The sequence below is a fragment of the Amphiura filiformis genome, chromosome 20, assembly GCF_039555335.1.
Source record: "Amphiura filiformis chromosome 20, Afil_fr2py, whole genome shotgun sequence".
Classification (NCBI taxonomy): Eukaryota; Metazoa; Echinodermata; class Ophiuroidea; order Amphilepidida; family Amphiuridae; genus Amphiura; species Amphiura filiformis.
The window spans coordinates 44,912,527-44,935,825 of record NC_092647.1 but is presented as its reverse complement, the minus strand read 5'-3'; the positions used below and the strand labels follow the sequence as shown (position 1 = coordinate 44,935,825).

Genomic DNA, 23,299 nt, shown 5'->3' with positions numbered 1-23,299 from the left:
ATAATAATAACACTAATAATAATAATAATAAATAATAATAATAATAATAATAATAATAATAATAATAATAATAATAATAATAATAATAATAATAATAATAATAATAATAATAACACAAACTACTACTACTACTACTACTACTACTACTACTACTACTACTACTACTACTACTACTACTACTACTAATGATGACAATTTCGAATAAAATACAATTAGTTGTTTAACCTTCATATTTAAACGCTATAAACAATGGGTCAAAATAATACTGTTTAGTAGAATGTTTAATATGAAGATAACTTGTATTTTCTGACTTCCTAAAATTATGTGTAGTGGAACTTCGGTGAAATTATTGCATTGAAAAAGATTTAATGTAGGTAAACACATCCGTTGCCGTGAATTCCACAAGAAATAACACCGAAAGTACTTTTATGTTTTTATGCGAGTTAGTAAAATGCGAAAATAAAATAATATTTTTCTTATCACCGCAACTTGTAAGCTACTTTCACTTTGAAGCACTAAAAAACCACCAATGCGCATTTGGTCAGCAACGTGATATAGAGGTCTCGACTTATTGTGGCATGTTACAAGCAACTGTTGTCTGGAGTCGAGTCAGATGTGAGCAGTAAGTGACATGAACTGACTGGCAGACTTATAATAAGTGCTTGAGCACATGCAAGCACAAAATGTGGAAGTAGTTCCCCAAACGCTTACGTCTCCATTGCACGGCAATTGTTACCAGGCTTTTCTCATTAATTACCGCTACACCTTATAATACTGGACGAGGATGACGTTTCATCTAAGCCGTCCCGTGATTGGCTCGTTAAACTATTGCCCGGCTCGTTCACTGACAACACAATTTGTTTGGTCGTTAGCGCGCCAGTTTTGGCTAACTTTGTCATATTCGCTATGTTGACAGGTACTCGTATTATGTCCTGCTAGTGATATGCTGTGCTAATCGGTAGATAGATGCATACTTGTAAGTCAGACGGAAGGACGGAGTCACTGCCCTCATAACTTGCAGAAAGGATTTTTGGTGAAAAGAATACCTGCAACATTAATAGCTGTCATTTTATGCTTATCATACTTCTCATCGCGATGCGCTTATCCTGTTCTAAAACTTTATGAGATAGTTTACAACCACGATTCATCAACTTGGAAACATTGGTTAGAACCACTTTTGCTTGGCTTGGTGTCTTGCACAGATTTAATTGGTTCTCTTATGTTTGAATATTGAAAGAAACTGATAAAAGGAAGATTGGTTAAAATGTCTGGAAGAGATCAGGAACAGCGAAGGACACTTAATGGTGGTGCAGCGGTAGAGCCAAGCGATGAACACGCATTACCGGCATCAGATGCAGACTCTAATGTTAAATACACAAACTTCTTCATTGAAAATATCCTCCGACCTGATTTTGGACACAATGGTGGAGATACAGATAACATTGCAGAAGGACATCATCACTTGCATCATCACCATCACAAAGGACATGGAGGAGGAAGAGATGGTGGTAGACGAATCGAAGTAGTCTTAAGTGATGAAGATGAGTCGGGGAAAGAATCGGATGATGGAACATCGTCACATGGCTCACAGGAAGCATCATCGGGAAACTTGAGTCTCAAACAAACGCCTTGGCCTGCCTGGGTTTACTGCACGAGATACAGTGATAGGCCGTCTTCAGGTGAGATACTAGTAAAATTTGAAATAACATCCTTTATGCTAAAGAAATAATACAACTGAATTAATTGAGTATCAGAGGAAAGTAAAATTGTATCGCTTGCAAATAGTGGAAACATCTTCCTTTAGAAGTGAGTTAAGCAGTTACGCAAATAAAATGAGCTTGACTTTTTTCATGTTTATGTTTAATGTTGTCTATATTCGTGAGATAAACACCGCAGTGAATTAATTTCTTGTTTTGTTACTATTTTGCATAAGGGGTGTTACCTTCTTACGTAAGTGGCTGTATCTTATATTTATGTCTTTTATTTCAGTTTTATATTCGCTTCTCTCAGAGTATCTGTAAGTCTCTCATGATGGTGTTCCTAACAGATGAAGGCATACTTAAAACAATCATAGTCTGAACAATAATGATTGGAAGGAAAATTAGTTTTCATCTAACTTTCTTTTGCATGGGTGGCCTATTGTCTTAGATACTAGTACTCTTAGTATAAAGTAAAAAGTATTTGATAGATCAAGTTTTATATCAGCCTGAGTTACATTTTTGTTGTGCGTTATCTGTAATTTGCACAATCGATTACTAACAACTGTCTTGTCTGTCCTAGTTTATATGATATAAAATGTCATATAGCTTACCATGTTTACCTATGTATTGTTTTAGTGTGCAGAAAAACAACTATTTACAGAATTACTACATGTACATGTGAAAGAGAACTCATGCAAAACATTCAAAAATAGGCTATGTGTAAAACTACATAGATCGTTTGTGCACAAATGACAAAGCTTCTGTGAATCTTTTGCATAACCTTAGTCAATTTTAAGGAATTCATTATACACAAGCTGTTTATTTTCTTTTGAGGCTGTGTATTTTTGTAACATTTTTTTCTTTGCGTCTTGGCGAATGTTACCATGTTGGGGTGCTCAAATCTCTGTGTGTTCAATAAACATGTAAAACTGTGCATTATATTCATTCACCGGGATATCCAAGACACCGCGTACTTGTACATGTTGCATTAAGTATGATCTTAAGGCACATACGAAAGGCAACACAAATCATATAACTTAAAACAGTTGTAATTCTTATATGTACTAGTCTACCCATTCAGATTAATTTCCAGTTTCAATCTTAGGTTGCTTTTTTGGCTCTCCACTCCTTTTTTAAAGTTTTCCCATTCATGACATCGAGAGACAATGGGCAATAAGTATAAGTTCATGGATTTAAATCGGTTATATACTCCACATAAACCATTTGTAATGTGTATATTGTAGGAAGAAAGTCATTTTTCTTTGTTCTTTGGAAATAAAAGCTAGAATTTTGCACAAAAATCCAACCACACAAGTCAAGTTATACACAAAAATTGTTCCAAGTTAGAGATTTTGAAATAAACAGGTTTGAAAATACGAATTAAACACACAAAATGATTTTCTTATAAATAAGTTGACCAGGAAAATAATTTTGTGAATTAGAGCATAGAGATAATAAACATGTAATAATTGAAAATATCAATTGTTGTTTAATTCCAAAAAAATGTTGATTTGTGTTTGTCTCCTAACACTATTGTTGTTTGACAAGTATCAGCAAATTTCAATGCCACATTGCAATTAGACTATGCCATAGTCGAATTTTGATAAATAAAAATATGTTATTCTTAATCATGATGCATCCTGTTGGACTCAAAATTATACTGATGTATATTAAAATTAACGGTAAAGTGGTCATAAAGAGTTTATATAATTAATGACAGTAAAAGTTAAGTATACGCAGGCCTATGTTTACTCTTATTTACTCTTAAATTTATTTAGAAAAAACACACAAAATACTTCTATAAAACAAAGAATAGTGGTACTGCAAAACTCTACAAAACCACTAGAATCATTACAACTCTAGCAATCCCGAATTATAATGATATCCCAATCTTGCCAAATACGAATAGGTATAACCAAGATAACTACCAGACAAGGTAACAAAATAGACACTATCAACCCGATCTACTATCGTGTCTAGAATACCTATCGAGTGTTAGCATCCTAGATAAAGATATTAATATTAAACAATAACACATAATTGGATTTACATGATTTAGAATTTATTCTGTAGGATTGAAATATTGTATTCCTGAGCACGATAAGGGCATATGAATCGAAAAGTGCACGGGATAATACAATTTAAATCCATATCTGTAGGCTATTTGACCGGGACACCTCACTGTTGGGTCGACAGTCACTTTTAGAACACTCTTCTCTTATATCCACATATATTGCACGTTGTGTGTGTTTAGCTATTAAAGAGTTTGTGATATTTATCATGATCTAGATTTTAAGCTGAAATGAAAACCTAAATATGATTATTGCAATTCATAACACAACCATATGACAATCGGTATTATTAACTAAAAAAGCAAGTACAGTTAAATTGATATGATTAGAATGATTGAGGTTCAATACCATTGTTTACCTGTAGTTTTATAATTGGCTCACTTTATTCTTAAGTTTCTTTAACTTTATTGTAACTTGTTGCTCCAATGGCATTATACTGATTTTGTTTCTGGTCGGTTCAAAATTATTGACCCCTTCTTCTTCTCCTCCACGCCATCCTCGTCTTCAATTTCCCCTTCTTCTTCTTCTGTTCTTGTTTTCTTCCTTATCTTTCTTTTGTTGATTCTTCCTTCTTGTTGTTCTTCCTTGTGCCTCTTCTTCTCCTCCTTTCACTTGTTCTTCTCCTTCCTCTTCTCCTTCTTCTTCACTTCTCTCCACTGATGTTAATATTCTTCACTCCATCATTGTTTTCAATGTCAATCGTTGGGTCTCGATCATCACAACATGAATAGTCCACAATGACAACGTAATAAATACATATTTCACTTGTTCTTCTCCTTCCTCTTCTCCTTCTTCTTCACTTCTCTCCACTGATGTTAATATTCTTCACTCCATCATTGTTTTCAATGTCAATCGTTGGGTCTCGATCATCACAACATGAATAGTCCACAATGACAACGTAATAAATACATATTTCATCTACCATTCTTGCATCTGATACACACATTTAAAACTTTACATTTTGATACCTGTGATGCATTAAATAAACATCTCTTCCGACGACATTCAGACAAGCTGTTCTAAAAGAATACAATATTGGTTTCAATGAATTATTCAGTCAACTCTATTGGTCATATAGGAGAGCAGTGATGCCAATATCATGTGAAATGTGATTTCGCACATTTTGATCGTTGCTATATGATTTCCCAGAGAGTGAATTCAAATGAGTATGATATTGTTATTGAAGTATTCAAGTGAGGCCTTCTCCTGTCTTTCCTACATTCATTACCATCATGACCATTGTTGTTTAGATAAAACATACTTCACAAGTTGAAGATGACAGAAAGTTGAAATATGTTCCATCATAAATTATGTTATTAAGTGTATAAAAGCAGACCAGAATGTATTTTACAAACAACATGGTGTGATAGTTTGTAAGATGCATCAATGTATGTTTTGCTCACAATAGAAAATGTTCGGTTTACTCATAAATTACTGACCAAAAGCACCAACTCTTTATAAAGTCACTATACACGTACATTAAATCTTTATTACTCGGTCCTAACATTACGTTGGAATATTTAGATTAACTTTATGGGACACATTGATATAACATTTAGTAACCACGCTATAGCTCAGTGGTTGTTATAAGAACCTTATGGGATCATGATTAGTTAGCAATTTTGGCCTAGATTCACTGGCTGTCTGTTATGCTTGGAATTAGGTTATATAAAGTCATCACAATTAATCACTTCATCAAAACTTTACTTAAGTCCCATGTTACAATGACTGATTTATGAATGGAACATAGCCAAGGAGTAATTATATCACTTGTTTTGCAATCAATTGTTTGAACTTTTGGAACCCTTTTTATTTTATGTAGTTTTCGTAAATGTTAAACTTTTGTCTTCCATTACCTTGTGTTTGTCTTCCTTGTTGCAGCACCACCACCACTGCCACTACCATTTACCACTGTCACTATCACTGCCATTTATCACTGCCACACTACCACTATCGCTAACATTTACCACTACCACTATACCATTACCATTAGTCCATTACCACTGCCACTACCATTTACCACTACCACTATCACTACCATTACCACTACCATTTACCACTACCACTATCACTACTACCACTACCATTTACCACTACTATTACCACTCCCATTCCCAATACATTCATTTGTCGCCACTACCCCTACCATGGTACTGCCACTACCAAAATCCTTTACAATATACCATAATTTATACCATTAGCATTATCATTCATTTATCACCACAACAGCTAGCACTACCGTTACCACTTCCACCACTACACTGAACTACCACTACTACCACCCTACCACTAAACTACCACTAACCATAGACTTTGCATTAACTACCACAACCATTGCCATGATGGTTGCGTCACTATTCCTACCACCTGTTTAGTTAACACACTTTGTTTACTGCATAAGCTAGTACTCTTATACTTCTATTACTTGTTCCTTTCTTCTGAGTTCAATACCATGCAATATTTTATTTACATACACGGGTGTCCATTTCCATTTTTCAGTTTAAATCTCATCCGACTTATATAACCATCAAAATGATCCCTTTCACAATCAAGCAAGTACAAAAAAACACATGTTAATAATTTGACATCCAAATAGTCTTGTATTTCCACATTTCATTATTAATCGGTGGTCTCAGACAGATACACACGCGGGATTCACCGATGCATTACATCAATTTACATCTGCAAGCGAGCATTCTTTACTCAACATTGCGCGCCTAATTACTCTGCTGATTTACCCATGATGCCTGTGCACTTCTTAAGCTTCCTTTTAACCATCTGTCTGCACAGTGATAGGAATGTTAAACAAACTTGCAATTGTTTACCAACCTTTAAAAAAATCATGATTTTAGATACATATAATGAACATATTTATAATGACATTTGCATTTGATTAAGTATAAACAAACCCATTTGAGCAAAAAGATCAGTTAATATGGTCACGAAAAATCTCAAATTGACGCCATTTTGAAGCTAATGGTTGAAACATACAATCGACGTAAGCTTAAACATTACTTAACAGATGTGAGCGTGTGTGACTTAGTAGTTACATAGTCATATACGTCCTTAATGATATCTTGTCTAAGGCATAATAACAATTCCCTAGTGGCTTCACAGGGAATCAAATCCCCATTGAATGATAGCTATAGCTCCTCAACAGTGTTATATGTTTTTGAAAACTTGATCATACAAACATTTTATGTTTCACTGCTTTACGGATAGCTGCCACTTTTAACTCATGTCCGACAATTATTTGCTTAGCAAACAGGTTTATTAAGTTTATTGTTTATATTGCTAATAATTTACAATTGTATAATTTTCTTTCTAGCTGTTATAGAATTGATGCTGCAAATTATCTGATTTCACCTCATCACAAAAATGATCTTAAATCGTATTTCAAATATAAAAGCAAAGTCAATAAACTGATAAAAAATTCTTTGGACAATTAATTTCACATCAAGGAGCCATCATACTTAAGGGGTATATCTTAGATAATTCTATAGATTTAGCGTATCCCCCGATGTACGGTTTGCTTAAAGATCTTGCCGGCTGTTGCCTGTTTAAACCATCGTTATACACTTCATCATTCTCTGGCGATCGTTTCTCCCGCGCGAATGTCTCGCAAGATTGCGTCTCGTCATCGCGAGTTAACTTGGCTCGCTATGGCGGCTCAATATAGGGAGGTGACGAGTTTCAAATGGTGCTATGATTATATACTTTGTCAGTCGTGATCATTATTGGTTTTTTGGGATTTCACAAAATGATGGTAAAGTTACCCTCAAATTTAGTTAACAATCATTGTGCCAGCTTAAAGTGATTTTGATGTGTTTATGTGCGACTGAGTCAAAACTTACAATTACATTAAGCTGTTATCAATTTTGGTTGAATTACCCAGCGCAAATACAGATATATCTGTATTGTTAACTTTTTTCATCATAACTTTACTTGGTGATTATTTACACAGAATGAGATAAATTAGGAGTTATATTAGTACAGATAAATTCTGTTTATGATATTGACAAAACAGGTGGTATATATAATTATCACTTCGGTAAGAATGGTAAGCAATAATACTGATATTAATCGAACATAATTTGCAACATTTGTAACATATCAAGAAATCCATTATGTTATACCAAAACCGAGACACATAAAATGAATAATCGAAGAAGATTCTTCCCACACAAGTGGGGGATAAGTATTATCTTATAGCATCGGCAATGTGCAAAATATAGATATTGAAGTATTCCGTTTTCATTGATCTTCCTATAGCTAATTACCTACACAAGTTAAGTTTAAGCAATTGGTGCTTTTATTAATTAACTCATTTAATTGCCGTACAATTGTGGCTCAAAATGTACTGTTATACTTATTTCTCTAATTGTTGCTATAGTTTCAATAATTTTCCTCGGAGCGCACTTTTCTATCCAGCATGCACGTTTTTGTACTTGATTACCCATGTTCTATCCGATCCTTTAATATACCGAATGCAGTGTTGTGTAAAAGATGCAAACCACATGTGTGATGATGATGTTTGTATCGCCATACTTTGAAGATCAAATATAACGGTGACTTAACTATGTAAAGACTAGTTTGCGTCGCTGTTATTGAGTGACATTGCATCAATACTTGATGTTACACCAGACTATTAGTTCACGATAGACATAATTCTTTGAGGGGTACCGGTGGTACCTCGTAGTGATTATAACTCCTTCTCTATACTTATTCTAATTCTCTCGCGTCAGTAGTATCAGATGAGTACCTAAATAGTACCCTGCCATTGTGGAAGTAATACGTACCAGCGATCCACTATCAAAAATGTGGTTATGGTGTATTATGGCAAAATGAAGGAAAATGTATATTTGAATACCTTTTTTCCAACTTTTTGATGGACAAGACTTTTCGGGTTGTTCCATTCTAAAAAAAAGTGTAATGTTAAGACCTTGCAATCTTGAAACAATTAAATGACCTTGAAGAGCACTTTTTAGAAAAGGCAATAGTCACTCCGAAAGACTTCTCAGAGAGTTAAGTGGATATTCACTCTTCCACACAATTGTTTTTAGGTTTTAGCCCAGGTTTTTATAACATGTATAACACAATAACCGAAGCTTTCCCATCAGTAGAGCACAAACAAATATTATTGTAATAGGCTGACCAAGTTAAGTACATGAAGTGTTTCAATTTGTTAAGGTTTTTCTTAAGCAATTTCATGTTAACATTTATATAGATCATAGAATGAATAATGTCAGCCGTTCTTAGTAACAAAATACTACTAGGCTGCTAGGAACGACTAGTCGACTTTAAGTACCATAATCACCTCTCGAAGTACCTCAAAACAGAACCTTTTGAAACTCTAGGATTCATGAAAGTACTAAAACATTCCAAGTTTAAGCGTAGGCGCCTATTATAAACATATTCTATTCCACAGCTCAGATATCAGTGCGCGTCGCGTGGCAGTAATAAAATACCAGCTCTTTAACGTAAGAATAACATATTAATTAAAATAACTTAATGAAATCGTTGGCAATCTGTAACAACTATACCATGATTAGTGTAGTGGAACTCTGACGGACGTGGTAATGAGAGAGATTTAATGAGAAACTAAGCGACCCGTATAACGCTAAACTTGACTAGCAAATGTGTCTCTATCATGTTGCATATCACGTTCCTCTCTTGGGCTGTGATAACCATGGCAGAAAGATAAAATCATGAAATTTTTAAAAGCGATTTTTTTTTTGTATATTCTTTTTGTTATTAACAATTTATTGTATCACGAAGATGAGAATCAAAACATATTAGTTTAGTTTATCCTATTTCAGCTTCAGTCCCTGCTTTCTAGGATACTCTATGATAAGTAATTAACTACCATAGCAATAGATACAATTTTTGAATATATCGCCCTGCACTACAACGTTCACGCGGACCTATGTATTAAACCATTAATGTCAAAGAACAGATATAAAGACCTGAATCGTAATTCTATATAGAATACAAATATCATGCTGGTCACTCCCACTTGTATGATTAGTATCTTTGAAAAGATCGGTATTGTATTCAATCTATGATTGTAGACATACATAGGTGATGAGTGCAACCTGCTTGTCGGTGCAGGGCGATATATTAATCCTGTCATGTTGACAGCGATTATATAGCGATGCGTATATCATTTTAAGCTTTGCATTTGACAGCTATTATCTTGTGTTATTTGTGTATTTCTTAAGAAATAGTTAAATTGAATTTAGTGTTTTGATTAACTATAGTAGTCTTAACTCTAATAATTGCGTTAAAAGTATGTAATAACCTTAATTGTTTTACTAATGAGTGGATATAAATGATTATAACTTTATGAAAGGAACCATGTGTTACACTGGCAGTTTGGTACAGATATCTCTGTTCTAAGTGCGGTTCCTCGCTCTATTTCAATTCAAATTTGCCACACACACACTTAATAATCACACATGTAAGCAATCCAAGTACCCTGTATCAAATGTTAAGACACGGGCCACAATTGAACATCTCCCGGGCGTATGGATATATCGCTTAACTCATAGCATAGTTAAGCAGGAAAGAGCGCTCGTGCGACTAAGGCCTCAAGTGCATTGAAGCAAGTTGCTCGAGCATTAAGAAAAGTCTATATTGGCTAATTAAAGCTCTGTATTTGAGTTCAATTCAATGCGTGTGATGTTAAGCTCCTTGTCTATGATGACATTAACATGCACTTGCTCACTGAAAAGTTAAACAGGAGGTTGATATTAGACTACTTAATTTGCCATCGGAAACCATGATTGTATTAACATACGTGCATAATAGTGTATTTGGTTAGCTGAGCCAGCCAGGGATGGAGAGACTCTTGATTAAGCTATTTTGATTAACTAAATTATCTTTCTATTTGGGGTGGTGTTAATGAAACGTATTCTTTTATTAAGAAATCAATCACGTCTAGGAGTAAAGGGCCAAATTAGTTGTACAAAATAATATAGAGTACTTTTGTAAACAAGTTATTTGAATTGTTTTCAGGGGACAATCAAGCGTTGTGCATTACTTACTCGGAATTCTATACCATTAAGTCTTAAGATGTTAAAGACAATGTTTAAGATGCTCTTTATATTATATTTCAATTATCTATTTTTATATTATTTAAAGACACTAAATGAACAACATACAAAAACGCTTTCACTTGTCAAATACAACCACTAGCCCACTGTTATTCTTTTATATCTAGCAAATTAGAGACAGATTTGGGATTTTTTTCGATGACTTAATTTAACCATTCAGAATACAGCTTGGATCAATCAATAATCAAACTCAATTCAAATCAAGTATTTTGACATTTTAAATCAAATGCGTGTAGACTGAACAAGCAAGTGGACAATGTATTTTGTCCTTTGTCAGTTAAGATTATGAAACTGCTATACTGCAATGGCCAACAAAAAACACATGTACATATAATTAAAATGGGGTTGTACTTTAAATGTTTATTGTTTAAAGCGTTGTCACGTGTTTGATTCTGGACAAGATGGTCGGATTGCAACAACAGTTTCTCTTTTTCTTTCTGTTGACTTGTGTTGACCAACGTTTACCATAAGCTTGAACTGCAGGTTAGAAAGTGCAGTGGACATGGTTAGTGAAATGGACTTCTGTTAATTGCTTCCTGATATGGCGGTGAATGGGAACGAAAGCATAGAAGCGCTTTATGCAAAGAGATGCAATTTTTAACCTGGACATTTATTTTGGCCGAAAGAGGTATCAAAATATGCATTAATTAGTCCTAAATTGATATTCTAAATTGATTGCCACTATCTTTTCGCGTTGTTGAGAAATATGTATGGACAATGCATTTTGTCTTTTGTCAATTATTATTATCAAACTTTTCATTAACAGACACTGCTACTGCAATGACAAACAAAATAAAACATGCACATATAAGTAAAATGAGATTGTACTTTAAATGTTTATTGTTTAAAGCGTTGTCACGTGTTTGATTCTGGACAGGATGGTCGGATTGCAACAACAGTTTCTTTCTTTCTTTCTATTGACTTGTGTTGACCAACGTTTACCATAAGCTTGACATGCAGGTTAGAAAGTGCAGTGGACATGGTTAGTGAAATGGACTTCTGTTCGTGTTAATTGCTTCCTGATATGGCGGTGAATTGGAAGCGAAAGTAATGATAAAAGCGCTGTATGAAAAGAGATGCAATTTCTAACCTGAAAAATTTATTTTGGTCAAAAGAGGTATCAAAATATACATCAATTATTCCTATAAATTGATAATCCAAATTAATTGCCACTATCTTTTCGCGTTGTTGAGAAATGTGTATTAAGTAATGTATTCGATGACTTAATTTAACCATTCAGAACACAGCTTGGATCAATCAAACTCAATTCAAATCAAGCATTTTGACATTTTAAACAAAACTGAACAATCAAGTGGATCAATCCAAATTGATTGCCACTATCTTTTCACGTTGTTGAGAAATGTGTATTTGTAACGCAAGTCTCAGAATAGTCATTAGAGAGATTGCGATATCCAAACGTACGTACCGAAAGCCCGTGCAATCTATTCAAAATCCCGTCACAGGTTTGGAAATCGCAAACACTTTGTATAAATCAGTAATCTGCAACTTTTGAATTTGCATCTTCCTTGGTATTTTGGATCAACGTGTCTTTATTTCTTGACTGATTTCAACGAATGATGTCTTAAATCTGAGCTGACATATGAAGGTATTGGTTACTGGATTTAATTACAACATATCTGTCTTTGTTTAGGATATACAGGGTTGAAAATAACTGGTACCTTAATTAATTAATTATTTTGCTGTCGGTAGTAACTATAACACCTCTCACCTGTTCACGGCGTATTCCAAACTCCGTGGTTCGTTACTTTGCATCATTATTTTATGGTCTTGATCATACCAAGCATGGTAAGTAAAGCAAAAATTGTAACATGCATCGGACAATCATCACTTACGCATGGGAGACCATTTATATTAGATCGTGTAAGACGGCGTGTGATACTCGAGGGTTTAGACATCAGAAAACACTTCCCAATTTTACCGCCGTCTGGAGACTCTCACCGTGTCCACTAATTCGTATCTACAGTAATGGATAACGAGAACAATATTTAGCTCATTGTCCCCACTCTCCATACCCTTATCCTCTTCATTCTTTCCTTCATCACCGCTAATAAATATCAATAACATAATTTGTTTTACTCATATCAGACGGTGTATTTTTATGTCGCAAAAACCACCAATTGTAATTATTTAGCAGACGTAGACATTACCCATGTTACCTCTGCTATCAATATTAAGCTCATCGTCCCGCTCATCCCTACCCTCTCCTATTTGTTATTTCCTTCATCACCACCATGACCACTAATTATAGGTTAATGAACGCATAATACTTGTTGGGAGAGAAATTAGACAAAATAATGCACGCGCTTCGAGTCCCGAAGGGGGAGTGCATTAGATCATGCATCAACATCAGTCTAATTTCTCTCTCCCAACAAGTAACGCGTTCATTAAACCTTTTTCATACACGAGAAGAAAAAAACAACATGATTTTTGCTGTTTTATACCAAAATTACTTACATGTTGGAAAATACAAACAAATATATATGCATCAACCCGCAAGAAAAATGAACGCGTCCAACAGCACTGCACGTAGTACGCGGAGTGCGCGCCCGTACATTAGACACAATCAAAGCTTTTGTAATAAAAACCGGTCTTCTTATAATTATATGCTATATTTTCAAACCCTATTTCAGCTAATTGCTCAGTATCGCCATTGCATTGTGATATTTAATCTTAATGTTGCAGCTGGAGTTGGTGCAATCTATTCTTAAACTGAACTGTATTTTATCGTCGAATGCCAGCATGGCAAGTTGTTTCAGACATTTGACCTAGAAATCAGACTCAGAATTCTGTATTTTGTTGCTATTACATATTTTTATTTGAAGTAATAATTAGAGTATAATTATAAAATAACAGTCGGTGAAAACATTCACGTCGTAACCTCGGCGACATTTCCTGATAAGTCCATTTAATCGAAAGGTTGCACATGCAACCAATGCAGGTAATCGCTGCTTTTTAAGCTCAAACCATCTATATTTGTCCTTCGATCATTTTGTTGATCACATTTCTTTTGTTTTCGTTTGTTAATATGTACGTTAACTTCCAGTAGTTGTTACCTACTCCTCTCTATATTCTATTATTTGCTATTCTCTACAACTTTTCATAAATTATATATAACGTTGAATCTCTGTACTTCATACCAGACTAAATGTGCTTACTTTCTTTATTGCATTTTGTTTTGTTTTGAAAAATCAATATATGAGTTGTAGTGCTACTTTGCCCCTCCAGTGAACAGAGGTCCAATCCTACCCAGGCAAATATGCATGAGGCGTCACTGGAGTTGGAACAGATAAAAGACATAATATAGACCCAATGGACACAGTGACAGTTCTTTTGTAATGCAGTATGTGACGTTTATTATTATATTATTGATTTGCATTGTTGCACGGTTTTCTCCCTTATATCTGTGGGTATTATTATGTCATAATTTTATAATATCATTTCTCTGTTCTCCGCATGGGTCTCTCCTGCAATTCCTAATATAAAAGATGTTCATTGCTGTCACAGTGTCCATTGGGTCTACATTATGTCTACTATATGTTCCAACTCCAGTGACACCTCATGCATATTTGCCTGGGTAGGATTGGGTCTCTGTTCACTGGAAGGGCAAAGTAGCACTACAACTCATACAAATATTGATTTTTTCAAAGTAAAATGCTAATACCTATTTGAAAAAATGATGCATCCAAAACTGTGGGTACATTTGTATGTGTCTTTTTCAATTGTAGTGCGTAGTTCATGTTCGTCTGCCTTTCTGCCAGTTTATTGTAACGTAAACCTGCGGCACTGAGTAACATACATGTCTATACGATCACCCCATACGGCAGCTATTATTCCCCCTTAACCCAAAGAAATAATATCGCCGAATCAAAAGTAGGTTAATCTATAAAAACAATGACAAATTCGCCAAATTTCATTTTTTCACACTATAATATTACATTCTCTTTCACTGCATAGATTGAACACAATGACTAACAAGAAGCATTACCATATTGAATTGTTTCATATCATACGTTGTTACAGCCCGACCCCCTTTCCGTTAAACGTGTTAAAAGGGATATTATTCTTTTCATGGGGGAAATAATGTAATACCAAACACACAAAGACGGGGAGGGACAGACTCACAACGGGATGGATCTGAAAGCCAACTTGGAAACCACAGGAAAAAGATACATTATCGCTTTAACGCAAAAGAGATTGGTTGTTGTGATCGTATCAATTAAAAATGGTTTTGTTTTAGATATTCAGCGTTGTACAATAATCTGTTTCAGCTATGATTTTTTAATGAAGTATTAATTTAAAGTGGTTTGATGAGACCATGGGGACAGGTGACCTGTTCAATTATTGGTCAATCTGTGCTTAATTTTAGATTCATTTGCTACGTAAAACCTCCTTTAGCAGTAAATGCAATCTGTCTACCATGTCTATCGTGACGTCAGAGGTGATAGATTGGGTTAAAGCCATATTATAACATTTGCTGAGGAAGACGCCCTCACTGAATTTTTAAAATTCCTTTTTTACACGATTAAATTGTACTTTATTAAACCAATATACCCTGCAAAAATCAAGACTCTAAGTGCTGTAGTTTTGTCAAAATCCGTGATTTTGAATTAAAGGCTGATTCAGCCCTTTATTATTACGATGGAATTATTAGTCGAACGCATACACGATGTTCATAACACACAGTACGTCACGGCGTGGGGGACGGTGATATACACAACAATGGGTCGTACCACAACATGACCGAAGGAGTGGTACGTATTGGCGACATGTGCGCTGGTAGTAAATTCCAATTTTCTTTGCTTTGCCGTAGTTGTTCGGCTCAAAAATAAAAGGGATATATCTGACAGTAAAAGCTAACATTTTATGGCAAAGAAATGCTCATCTATTTTGTTTGAAAATGTTATAATATTGCTTTAAACCTACATAGAAAAACTTTGCTGTATTGTTAATGCCTACAACCACCACTCCGCCACTTCAATTCACGACAGAAGATAAAGTAATAGTTTCCTTGTGCATCTTCCCTTTAGCCCGTAAAACAACATGTCTATTGGACCAAAATATCAAAATTCACCTTTCATTTTGGGCTAGAACAGTCTGAGCTTAAACATTTTAAAAATATCCACGTAAAAGACACAGTCACAAAATATGCTCGTCCCCCTAAATTTTAAAGCTTTCGCCTCCACTGTTTACTGCTGCTGCTGCTGCTACTACTACTAACCCTTCGGTAATCTACAATATTGTGCTTTGTATGTTGCTCGTACTTTTTCGATAATAAAGACAAATGTCTTCGCTTCTTCTTTTCACATCATTTAAAAGCAACTAGACAAATGAATTGAATGCGAATGTGCTGACGTGGCAAAATTAAACTGGAATAAGTAATAATAACATTAACAATATACCAGTAATACATTGTAAGCCTATACAAACATACAAATAGACTAAAATACCGAATCAGAACTAGTAATATAAATTTTCCCGCAAAGGTTTCATCATGAGGTGTTTTCTTGACCAAAATTTGGCCTTTTATATGATATTGTCTGCTTCAATACCCGATATTCAATGTTCACCGGTGATGAAAGGTAACGTGTTGGTTCTATATCTGAGGATTAATAAGTAAGCTTTAGGCTAGATTTTTCACCAGGAAAATTCAAATTATTTTGTCTCAAACACTTTAGCCTCACTCCCGTATGAAGATGCATGTATGCCCTCAATACTTGAATCCAATTAATTGGTAACCGCTCTGTGAACGCCCATATCACAATGAATATTCTCAGAAATTTACTCAGATTTAGACAATTCATGCAAGTGTTGTACTTATGAAAGGTCAACAAGGTGAATTGGTTAAAATGATGAACAAATTCGGCTTTTTACAAGTTTTTGAAGAATACATTTTATTGTGGTAAAGAACAGATGTAGGCACTTCTTTTTATACTTTTTCATTTCTTTCTTCTCATTTCTGCGCCAGTCCTGCACGTTTGTTTCTCTTTAAATACATTGGACTATTCCAGTTGAAATCCATACACCCTCTATGAGATACATGACCTTAATCTTCTAAACAGGGAGTGCGAATTTCAAATCGAATCATCCATTCAGGTAACTCCATTTGAAATCCTACACCTTCTGTGTGGGAGATTAAGGTCATGCCTTCCATAAATTCAAACTGAAATAGCTCATTCCTCCATCTATTTTTCCCACTCTTCCAAATGATTTCCTACCATACCCATGTTTTTTTGTATCTCCTTTGTATTTGTTCTTATTTTTTATTTAATGCCCAACTTCGCAACCGTCTGCTAGTTAATATTATTGTCTGCACAAATTAATGTCGCACTCTTTTTACATCCACCCACCGTTGAGATTCCAGATATGTAAATGAAATACTTCATAGAAAGGCTTACATCTTATTGTTTTACAAACTTGCCACGTGGTACAGATTGGACAAATATTACTCTAATTTATAACTTCCCAAAGAGCATGGTTTCACCTATCCCGGTTTAATGTTTTTAAATATTTTTGTTGGTTCATAATCAGATGTATCGCTGCACAAAAAGTTGCAAAGTCTAAATTTATTATTACAGTTGTAATGTAATCTGTATAAGAGGTTTTTAATCGCCCTTTATCTTTTTAAAGTGATACAACAAAGAACCCGGGCAAGTAACGGTGCGCGTTACAACTTGCCCGTCACATTTGCACCGAGCCACTACTTTAATTCGAGCCCTGAGTCATATCACATTTTGCGATTTACCCCCAGACTTCCAGCAGTATTTAACATTCAGCACAGGTGATGTGCCTGCCATCTACTGGAGACAAACGAGCCACATAATGACGAAAATTGCACTCTAGGGTTTTATGTTGTTACTTTGTCTCCCCTGGCTTCATCGGTAAATGTACCGAGGTGTGAAGGGAACAAGGTTCTCCACAGACCCCACCACACTGTACCTGTGAATTGCACGCATGGGTCGCCTACAAATCAAACTTGACAGACATTCACAGACTCAAAACAATTTTGGCACCTATATATGATTTCTTTTTCTTCAAGTATAACTCAAATGAAATAATTTGATAGCTCTATGTTGCCAGTCTCAGCGACATGGGTCCACCAGGTGAAAGGAAATATTTATGCTTACTCGTAAATGTTCAATCAGCATGTCTTTGCATTGTAATTAACTCTGTTGATTATTTGTTTATGGATTGTATGGTGAAACAGAAGGCACAAGTCTTCATCTGTCTCGTTCTAAATGTTGTTACAACATCTGGAACATGAAACATAAAGGGTTGCAGGTAAATTGTATTCAGTATTTTGCAAATAAAGAGAAATCTTACAATAAATCAACATGAAGTGTTGCAAGAAAATTGAATTCATTATTTTGCATAGCAATAATGATCGTTAATTGTCATAGTCAATTTACGTAATTAAATATATAGAATGAGTTAAAACAAAGGGAATCAATACATTAAACGCCCTACTGTTGTACCTAATGCATACGCAAATAATTATATTATACAGCACTTTGAAAGATATGCAGAAATTAGAAATAAGATTAAGAAATAAAAATGCAATTGTTTCAACTCAACAATGTATGTGTAGGTACATAGTGACATTCCAAATTTTTCTATCCGTCCATCTTTAGAACTATAGAATACACACAAAAAATCACATTACATTGTCTATTGTCTATGAACACTATTGTATTTCAATGTAGATATCATGATATGTGATCTCCTCATGTTTGTTACAGTTTCATTTCACCTGTCCCATACTGCGTCCTACTGTTAAGTCAATTGGTTCACGCCCTATGTGTCGGTACATAGTGACATTCCATAGCAAATTTTCCTATCCAACCTAATCTTCTTTCAATCTTCATAGAATGTACAGCATACATCACATTACATTGTCTTTTAAAATGATGTGTTCATTACACAACAGGTTCGTCTATACACTACAGATTAATACTAAATACGCGTTTTCAGTGATTTGGTGTTTTGCGTTTTTCATTTGGGTAATCTGTCACCTTCTCAGTGTTTATACAATAGGCAAATACATGGGGGTGTGCTCCCAATTTGATAGGATTTTCGGCATATCGCAGACAGAACAGTTTAAGGGGCATGAATAACAGATGAGAAAATGACTGAAGTGCAGAAGTGACACGAGAATAAACTTTTTGTCATTTATTCTGCTATGTCTATGTCAGTTGATTTTATCTAACTTTGTCTTCTCTTCAACCATATCGCATCCTATAGTGAAGCAAATTACACTTATATTATGTAGCTTACAACATTCTGAAGATATTGAACCATGTGTTCATAAAAACATAAACGTGTATAATGTTATTTTAATGCACTGTTCTAATTTGCATAATCTACTAAAAGATATTCAAGTATTAAAAATACAATGCTGTGATTCAATTCACATCTTCTTTTTTCGATTGTTTTAGCAACACATTAACATTTTACGCATTAATATAGTTATATATTCTGTATTTCTCACAAAGCTTTCGTATTACTTTCTCTACACATCTGAGATGACTCACTTAAAACTCTAGTTTCATTTGACACTATTTCTTAATTATCTGCTCTACGTAATTTAAATACAGACGTTAGATTACCTCAGCACCTGTTTTATTTAACACATAATCAACAATGAGCATTAATGCTCTTCGTGCTATCCATATCATAAAAAGTCCCAAGTTTTGAGAGTATTTTCTCAAAATGTCAAGAACTATTTTAAGAACCACTGAACCAATACTAGGCTTGTTTGTACTCATTTTAATGCATTTTTCATGATGATTCCAAATATGGTCATGAAAATTTACAATTCTGAAATTTAAACTTGTCGTCTGCAGTCGCCAGCGCGGAGAGAGTTAATAACAACATCGTTAGCTCATTAGAAAGTGGGTCAAAGGATGAGCTATGGTTTGTTTTAGTAAGTGAGAGGATTGGCTTAGGATTTTTCTTCTTTTTCAATAATGATGTTGCTTCTAAAATGCCAAAGGCTGGTTGTTTGTTTCTAATTAACATTTGAAATAAATGACTTGAACTTGGATTTATTTATTTATTTATTTATTTATTTATTTATTTATTTATTTATTTATTTATTTATTTATTTATTTATTATTTATTTATCATTTATTTATTTATTTATTTATTTATTTATTTATTTATTTATTTATTTGTTTATTTGTTTTATTTATTAAATTTTAAACTAAAGCTAATTACATTTATCTATTTGAATATGATTATTTCTATTTTACTTTATTCACTCAAATATTGTTCTTGCTATCTTAAACCTATTTTGTTTAATTGTATACTTCGTTTTATGTCGTGTAGAGGCATATATCTCAAAAGTGCACTTAAATAAATAACACACTCCAGGTTTTATCCTAACAAACGTTTACAAGATCACCCTGAAAACACAATTCCGTTGCCCGACTCTGTATAAATTGGAACTCTCAAGTTCGCGACCTTTCATCGCTCTATCCCGACGTTGGTATCACACGTTTCATAATGAAGTTAACAAGAAGAAAATTTTCTCTTAATGTATTTGTTTTGGAATGCAGAGGCAGAGGGTTAGTTAGACATTGGCGGGTAGTCACGGGGTAGGTATCCCTTCATATCTTTATTACTCTACGCCGGCACATAGGGTGTGAAGCAATTGACATAACAGTAGGCAATAGTATCAAACAGTAGGGCCGACACAGTATCAAAGTGTTAGTCTTCGCTTACGACTAAATTACATTACTGGATTACTTCATAATATTGTTGTTTTTGAACATGACCAGTGGAATGTTTTGCTATACTTTGATTTTAGCATTGAATGTGAATTAGTTTAATATTTGAAATTTTGATTCGTCACGTTCACGGGAAATGGAATACTAAGTATGTCATGATGTGAACTATACCATGACCGGTTATGTCGTGTGCATAGCATACTTAAAACTGTTCAAAGTATCTTTAACCCAATAAGTTTATCATTAATTCTGTTGATATAATGCGTTGAAAAAGTATTGAAATCTTCCATCTGTTATTTATGCATAAATGAGAACACGGGAGGGAGAAATGTACCTTTCATTTTTTAGTTTAAGCAAAAATATTTAGAAAAGCAATCAGTAGTGTATTTTAATAAACCAGTCTCACGCAGCTGTCATTTGTGTAATGAACACATCATTTTAAAAGACAATGTAATGTGATGTATGCTGTACATTCTATGAAGATTGAAAGAAAATTAGGTTGGATAGGAAAATTTGGTATGGAATGTCACTATGTACCGACACATAGGGTGTGAACCAATTGACTTAACAGTAGGACACAGTATGGGACAGGTGAAATGAAACTGTAACAAACATGATGAGATCACATATCAACATTGAAATACAATCGCTATCATAGACAATAGACAATGTAATGTGATTTTTGGTGTGTATTCTAAAGAATTGAAAAGAAAATGTGGATGGATAGGAAAATTTGGTATGGAATGTCAATATGTACCGACACATAGAGTGTGGACCAATTGGCTTAACAGTAGGACGCAGTATGGGACAGGTGAAATGAAACTGTAACACACATTCTGAGATTATCAAATTGAATTGCTATCATAGAGGCATAGTAACACAGATTTAAGACGAATCGCATGGAAGACAATATCTTTGAACATTTCTTGTAACTTTAAAAAAATACAGTAATCATATCAATTTGTAAGCGCTCTTTAGCAAAGTCATAGTTCATTGAATTTACAACCGTAAGAAAAAACAGGCGAAAATGGTAACTTTTTGCACAAAATTTGTAATTTAAAGAGAATTGGCTATTGCTAATTAAAATGAGGCTATAGAAAAATTATTTAATTCGTGTACATCGTGGAACATACTCTTTGCGTGGCTGTGCGTCGTAAGCTGTTGTACGCAGATAACGCCGCTAATATGGACGCGTAGAGTAGCGTTGTACGCTCGTGTATTAGCATGATTAGCCGCGGAGTAACAAGCGTAGTTGAATGTTCTATGATGTACAAGAATTTAATAATTTTTCTATAGTGATATAGACAATATAAGTGTGCTCTTTCATTTAATGACATAAAATGTGAAAAATATTGTAAGGAACATTTGAGGTTTTGACTTTTAAAACCTACATTTTGGTCAAAAAAGATGTACCACATTCGCCTTGCTATAACATTGAATTGCGTTATCTGTTGACCTAATGGGGGAAAAGTTTTTAGGGGGAAGTGTTAGCTTTTGTTTGATATTTAAAAAAATCCTAATTGGATGAAGGGGACACTTGAGGTTTTGACAAAAACCAGTCACAGAATCCTATATTCCAATAGATCTCACACAGCTCTTATGATGCTATGCACTCAACCGTGTAGTACAACACAGATTGCGTATTAGGCTAGACTCGTTGTGCTTTGGTATAGTATTTACCGGGGGTATTTACCAATATATGGTGTGAACCAATTGGCATAACAGTATGATAGGGTATGAGCCAGGTGAAATGAAACTTGATGAGATGATCACAAATCTATATTGAAATACGATCGCCATCATAGAGAACAGACAATGTAATGTGATGTTTTTTTAAATTTTTATTAAGATGGATTTGAGGAAAATGTTGTATGGAGTATCACTATGTAACGACATGTGGGTGTGAACCAATTGGCTTAACAGTAGGATAAGGTATGAGCCCAGTAAAATGAAACTGTAACAGACGTGCAGAGACAACTACACAGAAATACAAGCCATCGTATAATGCCCAATAATGATATACGGTAGGTAAATATTGCAGATGAATGTCACGTCCATTTATTATTTGACATCGATATAAAGTAAGCCTTACACTAGACACCATTTTTAGAAACTGGAAAATCATTACATTATTTCTTAAACATTCAGCGTTTACGCTCATAATGGATATAATTTCTCAAAAACCTGTTTTCTGCAAATAAACTTACATGTCAATCTTTTTATAATAGATTACTAGAGAATAAAATCACAGTTTTATTTGTACAAAATATTTTTGTCAACAAAACAATTAATATTGAATGTTGCTTAAAACTAACTGTCAAAAGACGTCATAATATAATAACTATGCCATGGAGCTGTCAAGTAATAAACACATCATTTTAAAAGACAATGTAATGTGATGTATGCTGTACAGTCTATGAAGATTGAAAGAAGATTAGGTTGGATAGGGAAATTTGGTATGGAATGTCACTATGTACCGACACATAGGGTGTGAACCAATTGACTTAACAGTAGGACGCAGTATGGGACAGGTGAAATGAAACTGTAACAAACATGAGGAGATCATATATCTGCATTGAAATGCAATAGCTATCATAGACAATAGATAATGTAATGTGATGTATGTTGTACATGTATAAAAGATAGAAAGAAAATTGGGTTAGCTA

General features: G+C 34.2%; 1 protein-coding gene across 2 annotated transcripts in view; it reads left to right on the top strand.

Annotated features, from left to right (window-relative positions):
* Nucleotides 1-613: 613 nt before the first annotated feature.
* Nucleotides 614-23,299, top strand: part of LOC140141805 (homeobox protein engrailed-2a-like) — a 47,974-nt gene continuing 25,288 nt past the window's right edge. Inside the window, exon 1 of one of the 2 annotated variants that reach the window (XM_072163668.1) lies at nt 614-1,679. In XM_072163668.1, the coding sequence (XP_072019769.1) occupies nt 1,265-1,679 (415 nt within the window). In that variant the 5' untranslated portion in view covers nt 614-1,264. The remainder of the gene's footprint in view (nt 1,680-23,299) is intronic. The other variant, XM_072163667.1, reaches the window with a different exon arrangement.